Source organism: Brassica oleracea, chromosome C3 (assembly GCF_000695525.1).
Source record: "Brassica oleracea var. oleracea cultivar TO1000 chromosome C3, BOL, whole genome shotgun sequence".
Classification (NCBI taxonomy): Eukaryota; Viridiplantae; Streptophyta; class Magnoliopsida; order Brassicales; family Brassicaceae; genus Brassica; species Brassica oleracea.
Genome location: NC_027750.1, coordinates 17,350,433 through 17,368,473, shown reverse-complemented (window position 1 = coordinate 17,368,473; position 18,041 = coordinate 17,350,433). Strand labels below are relative to the sequence as shown.

General features: G+C 35.4%; 2 protein-coding genes and 1 pseudogene across 2 annotated transcripts; 2 read left to right on the top strand and 1 right to left on the bottom strand.

Annotated features, from left to right (window-relative positions):
* Nucleotides 1-487, top strand: part of LOC106330008 — a 3,610-nt pseudogene extending 3,123 nt beyond the window's left edge.
* Nucleotides 488-3,958: 3,471 nt separating this feature from the next.
* On the top strand, nucleotides 3,959-6,873 carry LOC106332679 (patatin-like protein 2). The gene is made up of 6 exons (XM_013771154.1): nucleotides 3,959-4,165; nucleotides 4,347-4,715; nucleotides 4,804-4,965; nucleotides 6,057-6,359; nucleotides 6,435-6,607; nucleotides 6,703-6,873. Exons 1-6 carry the CDS (start codon nucleotides 4,028-4,030, stop codon nucleotides 6,779-6,781), a joined length of 1,224 nt encoding a protein of 407 aa, XP_013626608.1. The 5' UTR covers nucleotides 3,959-4,027; the 3' UTR covers nucleotides 6,782-6,873.
* Nucleotides 6,874-13,361: 6,488 nt separating this feature from the next.
* LOC106330007 lies at nucleotides 13,362-15,296 on the bottom strand. Its single transcript, XM_013768579.1, has one exon. The coding sequence runs from the start codon at nucleotides 15,294-15,296 to the stop codon at nucleotides 13,362-13,364; it is 1,935 nt and encodes a 644-aa protein (XP_013624033.1).
* Nucleotides 15,297-18,041: the final 2,745 nt, after the last annotated feature.

Here is an 18,041-nt window from a genome sequence, read left to right as displayed (position 1 = left end):
TCACTCAATGAGGAGGAAGAAAGGGCGAAGAGGCTGGATGCTTCTTAAATTGGATCTTGAGAAGGCTTATGACAGAATCAGGTGGGATTTCTTGGAAGATACACTCAATGCAGCACACCTACCTCAGATTTGGATTAAATGGATCATGGAATGTGTTACGAATCCTGGAATGAGCCTGTTGTGGAATGGAGAAAGGACAGAATCATTTACGCCTCAGCGTGGACTCCGACAAGGTGATCCCCTATCCCCATACCTATTTGTGTTATGCATGGAGAGACTGTGCCATCAGATTGAGTTCGCAGTAGCTAATACGGAGTGGAAGCCGATCAGATTATCTAGGGGTGGACCATCTTTATCTCATGTTTGTTTCGCAGATGATCTGATCCTATTTGCAGAGGCTTCGATAGCGCAGATTCGAGTAATACGCAAGGTCCTAGAGAGGTTTTGTGGGGCTTCGGGACAGAAAGTTAATCTGGAAAATCTGTAATCTTTTTCTCTGAGAATATTCACCGGGATCTAGCTAATTCGATAAGTAATGAGAGTGGTATCAAAGGAACGAAAGAATTGGGTAAGTACCTTGGTATGCCAGTTCTCCAGAAAAAAATTAATAAGGAGACGTTTGGGGAAGTGATTGAGAAGGTTTCATCTAAGCTCGCTGGATGGAAGAGTGGATTTTTGAGTTTGGCAGGAAGGATAACGCTCACCAAATCTGTTCTCACATCTATTCCGGTTCATACGATGAGCACTATATCACTGCCGATATCAACTTTAAACCAACTGGATAAGATCGCTAGAGGCTTTATATGGGGAAGTAGTGAAGGCAACAGAAAGCAACACTTGGTGTCTTGGGACGTAATTTGTAAGCCTAAAAGAGAAGGGGGACTTGGCATTAGGTTGGCAAAGGAGATGAATATTGCTTTATTAGCAAAACTTGGATGGAGATTGCTGAATACGAAGGATGCTTTGTGGGTCAATATCCTGAGGAAAAAATTTCGAGTAGGTGAGTTATATGATCCAACATGGCTGATAGTTCAGGGGACTTGGTCACCGACTTGGAGAAGCATAGCGGTGGGTATCAGAGATGTGATTGTTCCGGGGACGCGTTGGATCTTAGGGAATGGTCGCAGGGTCCGGTTTTGGAAAGACAAATGGTTGTTAGACGAACCTCTGCAGAACTTGAGTATGGTGCACATACCGGAGCTGATACTAGAGGCAAGGGCTCGGGATTTATGGCAGAATGGAACTGGCTGGTTAACTCAAGTTATCGAACCATATACATCAATACATGACCGGTTAAGATTGGCTGCAATGGTTATTGATGATGTTACTGGGGCCCGTGATAGAATGTCGTGGGGGGAGAGTAAGGATGGACTGTTCTCGGTTAAGTCTGCATATGCCTTTTTGACTAGAGATAGAGTACCAAGACCGAATATGGAAGCTCTGTATAATCGCGTGTCGCGCCTAGTGGCTCCTGAACGAGTCCGTGTCTTCCTATGGTTGGTGTCTCATCAGGTTATCATGACAAATATGGAGAGGAAGCGTAGACACTTGAGCGATAATGGAGTGTGCAGTCTGTGTAAAAATGGAGATGAAACTATCCTCCATGTGCTTCGAGATTGCCCGGCAGCAGCAGGATTATGGACGAAAAGTGTTATGCCGAGTAGACAGCATCGCTTCTTCAGTCTACCTCTTCTAGAGTGGCTCTATGACAATCTTGCGAGTGATAGGTCAGGAAATGGGAGCCAGTGGCCAACAATCTTTGCAGTTACGGTGTGGTGGTGTTGGAAATGGAGATGTGGGTATGTTTTCGGTGATATAGGGAAATGTCGAGATAGAGTGAAGTATGTTAGAGATAAAGCCCGAGAAGTGATGGACGCGAACAAGATCCTAAGTAAGAGATCAGTTGCTGGGGGTCGGGTAGAGAAGCAGATAGCATGGAAGTGTCCTGAGAGTGGCTGGTATAAACTAAATACGGATGGAGCAGCTCGAGGTAATCATGGTTTGGCTACTGCGGGAGGGGTTGTGCGGGGCGAGTACGGGACGTGGGAAGGGGGCTTTGCGGTTAACATTGGCATTTGCTCTGCTCCGTTAGCAGAATTGTGGGGTGTGTACTATGGCCTGTGCATAGCATGGGATCGTGGTATTCGGCAGCTGGAGGTTGAAGTAGATTCTGAAAGTGTGGTGGGCTTTCGTCAGACAGGGATTCATGATGCACATCCCTTGTCCTTCCTAGTACGTTTGTGCTATGGCTTTGTTTCAAGAGACTGGTTAGTCAAATTTTCTCACGTGTATAGGGAGGCTAATCATCTAGCAGATGGATTAGCTAACTATGCGTTTTCTTTACCGTTTGGTTTACACTATTTTGAGTCGGCTCCAGAGCATGTTGCTCCTGTTTTGTTGGAGGATTGTAATGGGATGTCTAGAACTCGGCTGGTTTGCCTGTAGTTGTTGATTTATTTTGAAATAAAGTGTAGGAGACTCATGTCTCCTGCCGTTTACCAAAAAAAGGAAAATGCTGTCACTACAAAAAAAAGTATAGAAGTTTAGAAAGGGTACAGATCAAACCTGTGAGGTGAAGGACATAGTTAAAACTCTACAATAACTACACTAGAAGCAACGTTTACAATTTTTGCGCTGATTACGCGTTTAAGCACACACCAATTAACCTAATGTGCCAACAATGGTTTGCCTGTAGTTGTTGATTTATTTTGAAATAAAGTGTAGTCGTCTCCTACCGTTTACCAAAAAAAAAAAAGAAGATATACAAAGCTGTGACGTTTTTTGGTCATTTAATGAACACGTTGTTTTATACTTAATGGCAATTCACAGCTTTTAACGTCAAAAGTGACGGAGGGATCGATTCGTTAAACAAACTGACTTGAGGAGTTTATACATTGAATCATTAACTGAGGGGTTTATATCCAAACAAAACATACTTTTTCTTTTGACGAAACAAAACATACTTTTTTTTTTTTTTGAGAAAGGGCTACAACAAAACATATTTAAGGAGTTTTTATGTTAAAAACCCAAATAAATAAATGCAACAACTTTGTTTAAGTAGTTTTTAGAATGATTCTCTTTTGATATTATAGATATCCAACAGATTAATTTGTCTTCAACCGGATTGACCCGAACCAGTTGTTTGGAGACAGTTTCAGGTCGGATATTTTCGGATTCTGATAAATGGCTCATGCGTAATACACAAGTAATATGTACTTCCTTCGGTCGAAAAAAAAAAAATATGTACTTCCTTCGGTCGACGTAAGAATGTTGAAATGATGGGATGAGTAATGAGTGGCGGCTGTAACCGTAATGACCTTTTACTTTTGCCAGAAAATATATAGTATTTTGTAACTTTCTATTTGTCGCCGCCTTTGATATTTTCAAAACTCTCGTGACTCAGCGTCTTTGCCCCAAATAATAATGAGAAGAATAAAATACGTACCTTCGGTGACCGATTGACCATGCTTTCGTTGTTTATACAGATTTAGTGTTGGTGCATGTTAGACAAATACATTACAACATGGGACACAATATTTTACACTACAACATCTATTGGTGACTAGAAGAGTGCACTAAATGTGCTTTCTCATGATAAGGAATCTGAACCTACTATTCTTTAAAAACAAAAAATAGAAGAAACCTTGTATTCATGTGATATGGATACACCACAAGAAGTCAAGAACCCCGAAACCCAGAAAGTTTATATCGTTGTAACAATAAAATATTGTAGTTAGGTTATAAAAGGGTTGACATAGTCCAAATGAGGAAGAAAAGAAGTTCACGAAAACCATTAAGATTGGAGCTCCAAAATGGAGGACGCTGGAAGTTACTTTGACAGTTTGACGAGTAAAATATACTAGGAATGAAGACCTAGTCGAACATTGGTACAGCAGCCCCTTTTGTCCTATAAATACATAGAGCTTGTTAACCTCCTATAATATCTCACAATAAAATATCCACATAATATCTTACAAAGTTACAATCAAAGTATCTTCTCAAGTATTCATAAATTGCTTTCAGTTAGATGCAAATGGAGAGCCCAAAATCACCTCTTCAACCCCCAACGTATGGAAACTTAGTCACAATCCTTAGCATAGATGGTGGTGGCATAAGAGGGATTATTCCTGCCACTATCCTTGCTTTTTTGGAATCGGAACTTCAGGTATATTTGTCCTACCTAAACTATATGTTACATCTATAACACTTCTATTTTGTCCACTTTAATATTGAGCTTTCGAGTTAATACAAATTTGCAATATAATATTTTTATTTGACTTTTTATATGGAATTATTTGACATGTTATATGGAATTATTGACATGGAGTTAATACATGGATGTGCAGAAACTGGACGGAAACGAAGCAAGGCTTGCAGACTACTTTGATGTTGTGGCAGGAACAAGCACCGGTGGTCTGGTTACAGCCATGCTAACTGCTCCTAATAAGGAAGGCCGACCCTTGTTTGCAGCCTCTGAGATTAAAGAGTTTTACCTTGAGCACTGCCCAAAAATCTTTCCTCAAAATCATTTCCCATTCTCTGCCACCAAGAACTTGGTGAAGTCCTTGACTGGTCCCAAGTATGATGGTGAATACCTTCATCAACTTATCCATGCCAAGTTGGGTGATACAAGGTTGCATCAAACACTTACTAACGTTGTCATTCCAACCTTCGATATCAAGCATCTTCAACCTACTATATTTAGTAGTTACGAGGTTTGTTTTGTTTTTTATGTCTACGCAGTTACTACGATATGTTCAAATATAGAAAACTTTTGATACAATAAAGAAAACTATCTGTTAGGTGAAGAAAAATCCTCTCAAGAACGCAACCCTCGCTGACATAACAATCTCAACTTCAGCAGCCCCTACATACTTGCCTGCCCATTTCTTCAAAACTCATGATTCAGCCGGAAACGTGAAAGAATACAATCTTATTGACGGGGGAGTTGCAGCTAACAATCCGGTATTTTACCAGAGATATGAAATTATTGTCATTGTAGGCTTTCAACATTGTTAAAATAAGATACTATGCAATAACAATAGAAAGGAATTATCTATCAACTTAGTCTAGCATTTCATGGCCTTGATTGTTAAGCTGTGTGTAGTACGGTTTTTGTGTGAAACAAACATCGACATTTCTTGACTTATATCTTAACAATACTTTTAAACTATCACATGAGTGGTCTAGTGAAAGATGGATTTTGGAAAATTAAACGATCCGGATTCCAAGCAATTTCACACGGATATAAAATAACATTTTAAACTTCATTTGAATACTTGGATAGAAGGTTTATCCGTAGAGTACACAATTTTTTCAAAACTAATCTAGGTCACCCTATAGATTTGGATTACCCTATATTAATGAAAAAATTTTAATTAATTGAATTAGAATCTACGTGGAAGATTTTAAATTTGCTTTATGTTTCCGTTTGGGTTCTTATATTATAATATATTAATTGTATGAAAACACTGAATTACGATGTTATATTATAATAATTAATATACCATAAACGGAAACATAAAGGATGTTGATAATATACAATTAATATATTATAATATGGTATATTAATATACAATTAATATATTATAATACAATAACAATAAAAAGGATGTTGATAATATATATAATATGGTACTTACGATGTTTCCGTTTGGATTCTTATATTATAATATATTAATAACCATCTACGATGGGTTCTTAAAATGGAACTTCTAGTTATATCCATCGGGCATTAGTTGACCCAAAAGAAAACCCATCTACAGAACTTAGAAGGATTGTATAATACTATATAATACTTTTTCTCTTTCATATTAAATATCATTTTAATATTTTTTTCTTGTTACAAAAAATATCATTTTAAAATTCCAATACAACTTTCAATTTAATATTAATTACAAATGCATTTATTTTATAAATACATTTATTTTTCTCAAATACTATTGATTAATATGTGTATTTAGTAAGAACATAAATGTGTTTTAATCATTTTTTTAATTTGTGTGAAAAATATCAAAATGAAATTTATTATGATACGGGTGGAATATATAATATAGGCTTTGGTGGCCATTGGGGAAGTGACAAAAGAGATAACAAGAGGGAGCAGTGACTTTTTCCCTATAAGACCAAATGATTACGGAAGGTTTCTTGTGCTTTCTCTTGGAACTGGAACTAGTAAATCAGAAGAGAAATTCAATGCAAATGAAGTAGCTGGATGGGGAATGTTGAGTTGGTTAACACACGACAACTCTACACCTCTCATTGATACTTTCATGCAAGCGAGTTCCGATATGGTTGATTTTCATCTCTCTGCTGTTTTTCGAGCTCTTCACTCTGAAGCCAACTATATTCGAATCCAGGTGCTGGCAATCAGCTCACTATCCTTTTCCTTTTCTTTGTCGCCATATTTATAACAATCGCTTTCAATTATACAGGATGATACATTAAATGGGGATGCTGCTTCTGTTGATATTTCTACCGTTGAGAATCTCGACATTCTCGCCAAGACAGGAGATGAACTTCTCAAGAAACCTGTTTCAAGAGTCAATCTTGAGTCGGGATGTAACGAAAATGCTTATGAAGTGACGAATGAAAAGGCCCTTATAAAGTATGAGACATTAATTTTGCATTTGATATCTTTATTCATTCATTTTTACATGATTATAAATGTTCTGTTAATATATTTAAATTTTTGCTGTGAAGGTTAGCAGGAATACTATCAAAAGAAAAGATGATCCGAGATTCGCGATCTCCTCATGGAAAAAAGCCAAATAGCAAATAAAAGATCATTAGTTTATCCTTTCTCTAGTTTTTGTTGTTAATGTTTATTTTTCTTTTCTGTTAAATAGAAAATAAAAGATCATTAGTTTATCCTTTCTTGGTTCACTAACGCAAGTTTAGTTTTATAATAATAAATGATTGCCGCTCATTGTAGTTACTTGTATGATTGTATCTTCTATCATTTGAATAAAGTCAATAAAAATACTAAAATTTGGTCTTCATCCAACATACATTAGAATAAGGGGTAATTGATCAAATGACTTGAAAAATAAAGGGAAATGATATCTTTCATACAATTAGAAGTGTCCAATACTTTGAAAATTACAATTTAACCAACTCTTCCAAAATAATAACAAAAAACCATTATTGGTTTCCAAATAATTTTAAAATTAACTGGAAAATAAATTAAAACAAAAAAATTCCATAATTCTTTTTAATAGGCTGATCCAGTGTTGTTATCTCATTAGAGGTCTTCGGTAATTTCTTAAATTCACTTCTTTAATATTTAACTTTGTTTACAAATGTTTGATTAGCAGTTAGATGCATTCTTTGATAGGAAATCCTTGTTTGTATTTAAAGGATAAAACTATATTTTCTGGTTAATTAATGGGAAAAAGTTTAAAAGTGAACATATTGCAGGAAGCTCGCTGATAAGTAAACGAAAATGTTTCTTAAATCTGCAAAATAAAGATTGGCGGAAGTAATTCTACCAAAACCCTCTGCTGATTCTTGGCAGACCTTCCGTTGATGTTTGCCAAACCAACAAGTGTTTTCTAGTAGACTTACGAGAAACCAATATATTGAGAACTACTTATGAACATTCTTTTATGCAAATAGTATTGCACTTGTTACTGGTTTCTGACAATGGAGATGGATAGTGTGGTTCGGAGTCCCTTGTTAATTGCGTAATAGATCAAATATGAGAATTTTCTCCATAAGTTTTGTGAATATTACAACATGATTAGGGAGATAGAAGTTGAGATCACAAATATGTTGCCTAAATATATTTTGGAACGTAACAAATGCTTAGCAACACACCCCCAATCTAATCCACCTGCAGTGACAAAGGAAGGTTGTCATAATCAACTTCAAATACAATCAACAAATAAACATTGTCGTAATTAAGTTCCACCTGCTCAGTAAGTAAATGTTGTATTCAATCTCCAAGTACTCCATCAACAAAGAAGAAAATAATTCTTCAGAGAAGTACTTCATCTACTAATCCATCATCAAAGAAACCAAAACATTCGGAAAATAACTGATAAGATTTAACCACAAACGACATCCCGAATGGCGGAAAAAGACTTTTCCGTAGTAACCCATCACTAAAGAAGGCAACTCGTAGCGGTCAAAAACCAAATAAATCTGTAACCCCCCGACCTCCCACGGCTAATGGGCCACCCACCCACGCCCGCTCTCTCGGCCCGTGGGTCTCATCCCATTTTAACGGTCGGTGCGTTAATTTATCCGAGGCTTGAAATTATTGTTTATCGACCCTACAATCATCACATGATCTTTCTCCGTGCTTTTGGCCTCTCTCACACGGTATCGCGAATCACTTTCCGATAGGTCACCCATCTTTCCACTACTCTAGCCAAAGCACGCTTAACTCGGAAGTTCTAAACGGATGTGTGACGGAAAAGATAAGTCAACTTTTGTGACAAAAGTAGTCAAATCAATCATCTTAAGCCTTTTCATATATCACAACTCGAGATGTTACAATTCACCCCTCTCAAAGAACGAAACGTCCCCGTTGCGCCCCATAACAGGTCTCAAGACGCCTCTCAGGTCAGAACCGAGATGGCTAACCAGCTCTGATACCACTTGTAACGCCCCGACTGCCCATGGCTAATGGGCTACCCACGCCCGCTCTCTCGCCCCGTGAGCCTCATTCCGTTCCAACAGTCAGTGCGTTAATTTATCCAAGGTTTGAAATCATTATTTACTGATCCTGCAATCACCACATGACCTTTCTCCCTGCTTTTGGCATCACTTACACAGTATCGCGAATCACTTTCCGTTAGGTCACACATCCTTCGACTAATCTAGCCCATACACGCTTAAATCTGGAGTTCTAAACGGATGTGTGACGGAAAAAGTAAGTCAACTTTGGTGACATAGGTAGCCAAATCAACCCTCTTAAACCTTTCCATATATCACAACTCGGGATGTTACAAAATCACGGATACATTTCCAGTGTAGTCAAAAACCAAATACGCCACCGGTACATTCTCAGCATAGTCAATGACCATTGATGTAAGGAATTTGTACATGAACATAAAATGCAACTAAGGTCGACATAATCGAGTGATATGCACATTTTCATCATTATTTTTGGGTGATAATAATGGAAGACTGCAGTATTTGGCTTTGTTTTATATTTTACCTTGAAGACTGTTTGGTTTTTATCCTTACGTGATATTTCACTTTGAATATTGTTTTGGTTTTGCAACACTGTCCTTATGTAATGCAGAATTATTAGTCGTTTATGCATGTATTAAGAGAAGAGAGGATCATAGCAAGGGAATAACCGTCTTATGTCAGTGCAAAGACAACTTTACACCATTGTAGATAATACTAAATGGGGCTCCTAAACGTATGAATAAATGATTCTTCTATATCTAATGCTTTCTATAAGGACACACAACACCAATAAGCAAAAGGAAGATGTAAATAATATCATAAACATGATGGAAAAGCAAGAGGGGATCAAGTAAGGGAAAACCGGCTACAATAGTGCAAAGACAACTAGGCCATTGTAGAATGGACTAAAGGGAGCTCCTTTGCATATGCATAAATTCTTATACTATATATGTTGCGCATTCAATCTATTTTATTCTGTATTTTCTAGATCTGAAAACTCAGGGCAACTGGTTGTTCCAATCGTCCTTAAGGGGGTAAACTACTTTCTGGTCTAGGATGGTCAAAAAAGCTTTGGTGGCCGTGCCACGTAACTAAAGATAAGCTAAAAAGATGGTCCATCAAGATGGAACGAAGATTATTCTTGTGGATGAAGGCAAGTGATTTCAAAAGGACCAGCAAGTGTTGTCTATCATCCAAAACTCCCTAGAAGCATCAATCTTGGAGGCTTACTTCTATTGTGAAACCGCCAAGGAACTTTGCGAGACTCTTCAAAAGGTTTGTGGGAGTACCTCGAACTTGAGACAGATCTTTGAAGTGAAGAAGGCCATCAATGATCTCAGCCAAGAAGACATGGGGTTTATCCAACATTTTGGCAAGTTCATATACTTATGGTCTGAGCTTAAGTTGTTGAGGCCAATCTAGGTTGATCCGGTTGTCTATAATGAGAGACGGCAACAATACAAGGTCTTTGCCATCCTGATGACTCTCAACCCTACCTGCAACGACCTGATCAAGGAAATAAGGTCCGACAAGCTTCCAATACTTGAAGAAGTGTGTGCACAGATTCAAAAAGAGCAAGGATCGCTTAAACTCTTTGGTGGAAATGGGGATTTTGTGAATTCCAACAAAGGATTATTCAAGCATGCTCATAGAAAAGTGTTGGTGTGTGATCATCAGAGTTGCAAGAAGATGAATCACACCAAAGATCATTTACCCTCATCTCAAACCAAGTATGTTCAAGGAACCAAGAGCTGATCTCTCCAATGAGGCAACTACACGGTTCAATGAGGGAGAAGAGAAGGCATTAATAACAAAATCATGATTTCTTGGTAACTACTCAAGATGAGATGGTGAGAAGATCAGACCTTAATGCATTTAGTAAGGCCATCAAGGAGAATCCTCTTAATATATTTGGTAATTTGTTTCATGCATCAAACATTTTTATGCCATTGATTATAGATTTAGGAGTATTACATCACATGATTAGTGACTCAAATCTGATTAGCAATGTAAAATTGGCTGTAGGGAACCTACTGATAGCAAATTAAGATAGGTACAAATCAAAGGTTAAAACTTTTTATATGCCAAAATTTACATCTAACTTGTTATCTGAGAAGAAAATAACTAATAATTTGAATTCCAATTTTATTCTTAGTTTTTTTATGTGAGTGTATCAGGAGACGAATTTTTAAAAAAAATATTGTATGTTTTTTTTTTTAGAAAAGAAAATGGTTAAATCCGGATATGTTAAATATAATTTTTTATGTGTAATAAATTTTTTAAGTATAGTACAGTTTTATGCTACAGTAAAACAGTTTATAAGATTCACAACATTCTATGTCAGATGATTTGATGAAGATTTGGAGTTGGACGATACTAAATCGTAATAAGGGTTGGAAGAACTCCCCAAATGTGTTGGAGATGAGAGGTTATTAGGTTAGTCATCACGTTTGGGCTGCACACAATAGATGGGCTATTCAATTAAGTTTGCAAATTACACCAACCTGGGCCTCAGCCGAGGAACTAGCGAAAGTTAGCCACACACTTTTATACGCACACATTTTATAATTGAGCGGTTGATACGATCTTTACGCAGACCGGCGGTTTATTCAACGGAATTGACTGGATTCGCCATGTCCATCTCCTGGCTAGAGCTACGTTTGTTTCGAACAAAGCTTATATGTATTCTAAAAGTCCTTTTCAAGTTGGAGTGGAAACTGTTTGCACTCCAAGCTTGCTCAGTAGATTGCGAAGTGGAGGAGCTGAGACTGAAACGCAATGAACTCCTGGTGTTCTTGGTAATGAGCTTTTAGACCATCTTCGAAAAGGAACTTTATTTTTAAGTTTCCAAAATTTTATATTTGAAGTTTAAAGATGTTTTTTTCCAAAATCAAAACTTCAAATTCAAACTCAGCTTCAAAACTATTTATATTTTATAATATGGTCCTTATATTTGTCATAGATAATTTGAATTCATAAAACTTTTGTAAATAACTAGCACATATATAAACATATACAACAATATTAATTGATAAAATATTTTATTAAATATAAAAATTTAAATAAAAAAACCTTAATTAATATTAAACTTCAAACAAAATACCTTATTATTTCATAAAATGATTTTCTTAATGCATATACGATCTATTAGTGCATTTCGAAGTAAAAATGACTCTCTTCATTTTACTTTGTAGATTACGAGCTAAAAATTATTGAAATGGTAATATTGATACTTGTAAATACATTAGATCAGAACAAGAAAGTAAAAGAGAAAATAAAATATTGCTAAAAGACTAATTTCTTTTCGATGATATTAATACTCGTGAATATATTCGATATGAACAAGAAAGAATTGTACGAAAAAGACATCAAAAACAACAACAACAACCATCTTCAGTTACACAAAAAAAATTGGACAATATTTGAAAATTTGAAAGTTCCGGATCAAACTTACCTGACTATTAGTGTTGTTGTAATATTTAAATTTGTATAATAGTTATGTCTTCATGTAATTTTTTAAAATCTTTTTGTTAAGTTTTTTTTTGTATATTATTGTTGTCTAAATCTAGTTTAAAATATTGTAAATCTTATTTTAAAGTTTTATTTAATTTTATGTGTAAAATTTAAAATCCGTAAACAAAATTTAAAATATTTATGAGATATAATTTTTTTAAGGATTAAAACAATAAACAAGAAAATATTTATGAATCATAAAGGTGATGTGTGATTATAGAGACCAAAATGCAAATAAAAATATGAAAATGCAAATAAAAATATGAAACTTCAAATTTGAAGTTTTGAGTAGTGAAACTTCAAATATAGAGTTTTATTCTTCAAAACTTCAAATTTGAAGTTTTGAAGTTTCTTTTCGGAGAGCAAAAAACTTCACATTTGAAGTTATACAGTGTTTTTAGAGATGTTTTTAAAGAACTCCAATAATGATTAAAAAAAGAACAACGAGAACTGAGCCACATTTATTTTTCACTGAATTCATAATTATGGTTTATAAGGACTTTATAACCAAATATCAAATGGAGTCCAATGTGTCTAGCGAATAGCATAAAGTAGGAGAAATCCCATAAGGGATTCATGTTGTTAGAACTGAAATCAGCTACTTTGATAGATACTTGGTTTTACTTCTTGTGACTATTGACTCTAGGCAAAACTGAAATTGTTTCACTACTTGTTGCTCATCAAGAAACCCAAAGCAAACTATCAAATACTAAGTATGTTCTTACATTAACTTTATAGTTGAAGGGGTTATTCTAAGATCCATTTTTACTTTAGAAGTCTTTTCATTAAAAATCCATAGCATCTGCAACGACTACTTGTGCGACCAAAAGAAGAGGATCACACGAACAACATGCCTTTGGCCCGCACAAGTGACGTTCCAATACATGATATAAAAGAACTAGACGATACATTTCTGTGTTCCAACATCTCAATGTCTACAAATAATATTCAGTAACTGAACAGCTACAGAATCTGATTCTTTGCATTGGCATCAAAACCTATCTCTCATAAATCAGAAAAATCATAAACATATCACTTAAAACAAATGAGAACTGCACAAACTACTTGTGAAGAGAAGAGCACAAAATAACAAGAAGCGGCCCAAAATCTTGAATTAAATACACGAGATCTAGGTAAGCTAACCTTTGATCCCAACAAACACCATCAAGCGTAATAGATTTCATGAACACCAATATCAGTTGATGCTACCACCGTTCATAGTTGCCTGAAAATTCTCCATAGTGGTGGGGCGGACCATACCTTGAGGGTGCATGACCATATATGTTCTGCTGCTGATGATGATGATGATGATGATGATATGAAGATGTAGGAGGATAATAAGGATGCCACCTTGAAGTTGAAGGACCCGAGAGATGCCCATTAGACTCGAATGGTGAATTTCTATGGTTTCCACCATTTCGTGTGCTTGACAGAGGACTCGAGTAATGCCCACCGGAATTGAATGTTGGTGATCTCTGGTTATATGTACTGGATAACATATGGTTACGATCCAGATATGTACTGGGTAACATATGGTGGTTATGACCTGCTGGTGTAATGTGAGAGGTAGATTGATAATAAGGCTGCCCCCTTGAAAATGGAGGATCCAAGTGATGTCCATTGGACCCGAAGGATGGATCTCTATGGTTTCCACCATGTGGTGGTATGGTCGACAGAGAACCTGTGGAACGCCAACCAGAACTGAATGTTGGTAACATATGATTGTGACCTGATGGTGTAATGGGAGAGGTAGGAGAATAGTAACTCTGCCTCAGCCTTGAAATTGGAGGATCCAAGAGATGCCTATTAGACTCGAATGATAAATATCTACGGTTACCACCGCATGGTTCCATGGATAGAGAACCCGTATAAGGCCCGCCAGAACTGAATGTTGGTGACCAATGGTTATGGCCCGGTGGTGTAACGGGTAACCGATGGTGGCTATGACCTAATGGTGCAATAGGAGAGGTAGGAGGATAGTTACGCTGCCACAGCCTTGGTGGAGGACCCGAGAGATGCTCATTAGACACAAAAGATGAATTTATAAGGTTTCTATCATATTGTGTGGTTGAGTGAGAACCCGGGTAATGCCCACCAGAAATGACCATATGTGTAGTGGCCAATCTGTGGTTATGACTCGGTGGCGAAACAGGTAAAATATGGTGGTCATAACCCGATGGTGTAGTGGGCGAACACAGCCTCCTAATCTTTCCTCTGTGGAAAGGATCTTCTTCCAAATACTCTGTTATCCAACCACTTCTAAGATTTGGTTTCTCTGCTACAGGGGTCTGTTCACCTTTAGCTTTCTTCTTCTTCTTCTTCTTCTTCCTGTTGGATTCATTATTCTTCTTCGTCTTTCCAGTAGAATGTTGTTCCAAATTCCCATCATTCTTCTCGCCGTTGGATTCAGGAGCAGTAACATGCTGATCCGAGTTTTTGTTATTCTTCTTCTTCTTCTTCTTCTTATTCATCATCATAGTCCAGTTGGAGTCATGAAGAATAGATTTTTCTTCTGAGTGTACATCATTTGTCTTGAGTGATGATAGTGTGGCTGTCTCACGTTCCCTCTTCTTCCCGAGCTCGGAAATGGCTGCAGAAGTAGCAAGACGTCGCTTTTTCTTCTCATCTTCTTTGACTCGACCAAATCCGCGTTGTATATCAGGGCTTCCCTCGTAGTGTCTACCACACGACAGTCCAGTATGACCCAGTTCACCACATCTGTAACAAGACACAGCCCACAAAGAGGGCGGTGAATCACAAGGCTCGACACAGCACAGGTGACCAAAGCTTTTACAGACATAACACTGTACATTCTTCAAATCATCCTCAGTGTATTCGTACTTGCACAAACCCATTTCGTGTCCTAAGCCTCCACATCTTAAACAAGCTGATGTCTTATCAGAACAATCTTTGTCTGGGTGGTTCATTGAGCAGTGCTTTGTAACATGTTGGACACTAGCGCATATCAAACAAGGCTTCCTACGAGGCTTGGTGGGATTATAACAAGGGTTAGTCATCAAACCATCGAAGTACCTTGCTGGACGAAGAAGCCTTTTCAAAACCATGTTGCTCGATGTTACTTGTTGATTCTTTCTCTTCTTACGATTGCCTTCCTCCTTGGACTTTCCTCCGTTAACCATCATCACAAAATCGTTCACGCATACACTTTGTCTCCTTTGAATCATCCAAATCCAGCCTTTGATGATACAAATTCAATCTAAGATCTTCGTCTTCGCCTTCGCCGGATCTATCGTTAATCGGGTAAGTTTTCGCCGATTGGTTGTGATTTTGACTTCTTTTCGGAATGATTGGGATAATGGGCTTCTTTTCCTTAAAAGCCCATTACTTATGGTGAACGACTCTTTTTAACGACGTCGCTGGGTTTTTTTGTTAAACAAATGTACTTTGACCCTTTAATGATAATTCTTTTAGTCATTTTTCTCTTGTGACAAAAACTTAAAAAAAATATCTTTGGAAATTTCTCTAATTCTTTTACTACAAATCATTAGAGAAAATAAATATATAAAAATTTAAACTAAAAACAAAATACTAATTATATAACAAGACTTATTTTTATTTTAAAATGAATTTTAATTAAGTTCTTACCATTAAATTTTATAACCATTTTAGATAAAGTAATTAGATTACTCAATTTTCATGCCTATCAAACAAAACTAAAATTTTATCAACATTACATTTTTGAAAATATTTTTTAAAATACATTCAAAACTATAACCGCCAACCAATCTAATTACTCTAACTATTTAATAATTAACAAATTGTACTATATGCAATTAATTTATTTTGAAAGTTATTTTTGTCCCAATAATACCAAGTAAATTATTGATTAATCAATAAATTAAAAAAATTATCAAAAAAATAATAATACCAAATAAATCCAGTAGTATAAAATTTATTTTTCACCAAATAATTTCATAGACATTATTTGAGAAGTGATTTATTTACTGTCATCACCATATTCATTTTTACCAAAAAAGATGAATGGCTTTGAGAACTTATGACATGACATCAATTAATTGTTGGCATATGGTTTTGTAACGGATCTCGGATACATTCTCTTAGTTCAGATATTATTTGAAAGATATTTTTATTTTGAAAAATAATCATAATAAATATATCAAGTTATAAGTAAAAATAATGAAATTTTTGTAGTTGAGAGAAAATGTATCACTTCTAAAAATACTTTAATATACTTTCATAATTAATATGTGAATGCTATTGTTATAGTTAGGTGTATAAAAAAATACATATTTTTGAAAAAAAAAATTCAATGAAAGTTTCTTATAGTAACTATAATCGTATAAAAAATTGGTAAAACTTTAAAATCTATTTTTTACACAGTATAACTAACAAAACTTAAATCTGCCAAAATATAATTATGTAGAAGCAAGTATTATCTTAGATATTACTCCCTCCGTTCATAAAGTTACATATTCTAAAAAAAAAAATCTGTTTCAAAAAGATCTATTTTTTTTTTGTATTTTCAATACATGTTTTATTAACTAACTGCAAATTTCAAAAAAAAAAAACTTAATTGCACTAATTAGATTTTTGTTGGCTTAAAATTATGGGAAAAAAAAAAGATAATCACAAAATATTATGCACATTTAATGTGTTTTATTAAAATATGTGAAAAATCTAAAATATGTAACATTCTGAAACAAAGAGAATATTATGTGTTGATTATTTTTATTAAATGACAGATGCACGTCTTAAATGTGATAATATATATATGTATATATTAAAACACAAGTTAAATACATTTACTACAAAATAGTCAACATTGATAGCATATTGTTATAGCATGTTTTAATGAACTGTTATCGTAGATGATTTAGAAATTACCATATTATATAATAGTGTTGGATAAACGCTATGATAGAGTGAAACCTAAAATAACATTTAATTAATACTATTTTGAAAATTAAGTGAGCAAAAAAATAAAATCAGTAATTCCGTCAATACTTATCGGGAAATTAGACTTAAGCGCCAAAACATTATTTAAGCGGCTTTAGTAATGCTATCAAAGACATGTAATAACATTTTTCTAATGCTAAGAAATGCTATTTGAACCCCTAAACCCTAAACATTGTTTTAAACCCTAAATTCTAAAGACAACCTTTACACTCAAGGTTTTGAATCTCAAGGAAGTAGAGAGAATTTTGTTTCTCTTTTTTGTTTTAAAGATGATTTTTCATATCAAAATAAAAAGAGTTATAGAATGGCGAAGAATATCTTCCACATGGGGACAAATCCAACAAGGAACCAATTATATAAGAGATAATTTAAAAACATATGAGTGAAGGATGAACAGTAGCATCAGTAGACACCATAGGATATCCTCAAACTAAAGAGAAATAAAACGAAGACTACTCCCAAGTAAGAGCCAAGGAGCATAGAAACATAGCACTAACAAGCCTGAGTCCGAGACTGCTTCCTGAGCTCAAAACCTAGCATAGAATCCTGAGAAGACTTGCATTTACGGTCATAAACGGACGTTGAACAATCTTTATACCAAAAAACAACACTAAGAACCAATCGCTTCCATATCAATATATGTACAAACCTTTCAAAGTTCACCTTGCGACTTCCTAAATTTAAGTAAACATGAGCCAAAACTTTAAACCATTGGATTAGAGCCGGAAAACTCAGCCAAGAACTTGCGAACAACACCATAATTTATAAGAAAGATTTTCATATATATATTTTTTTAACGCTGGATAATTATGCTATTACAACTATGAGAAATATTACAGATGATTGTACAACCGACAATTCTACGTGTTGTATGAGGATTCACGCTTGAACCGACCTAGGGGATCCTTACTTGACGGTACTCTTTGCACCATGCTGAAGATCTCTTG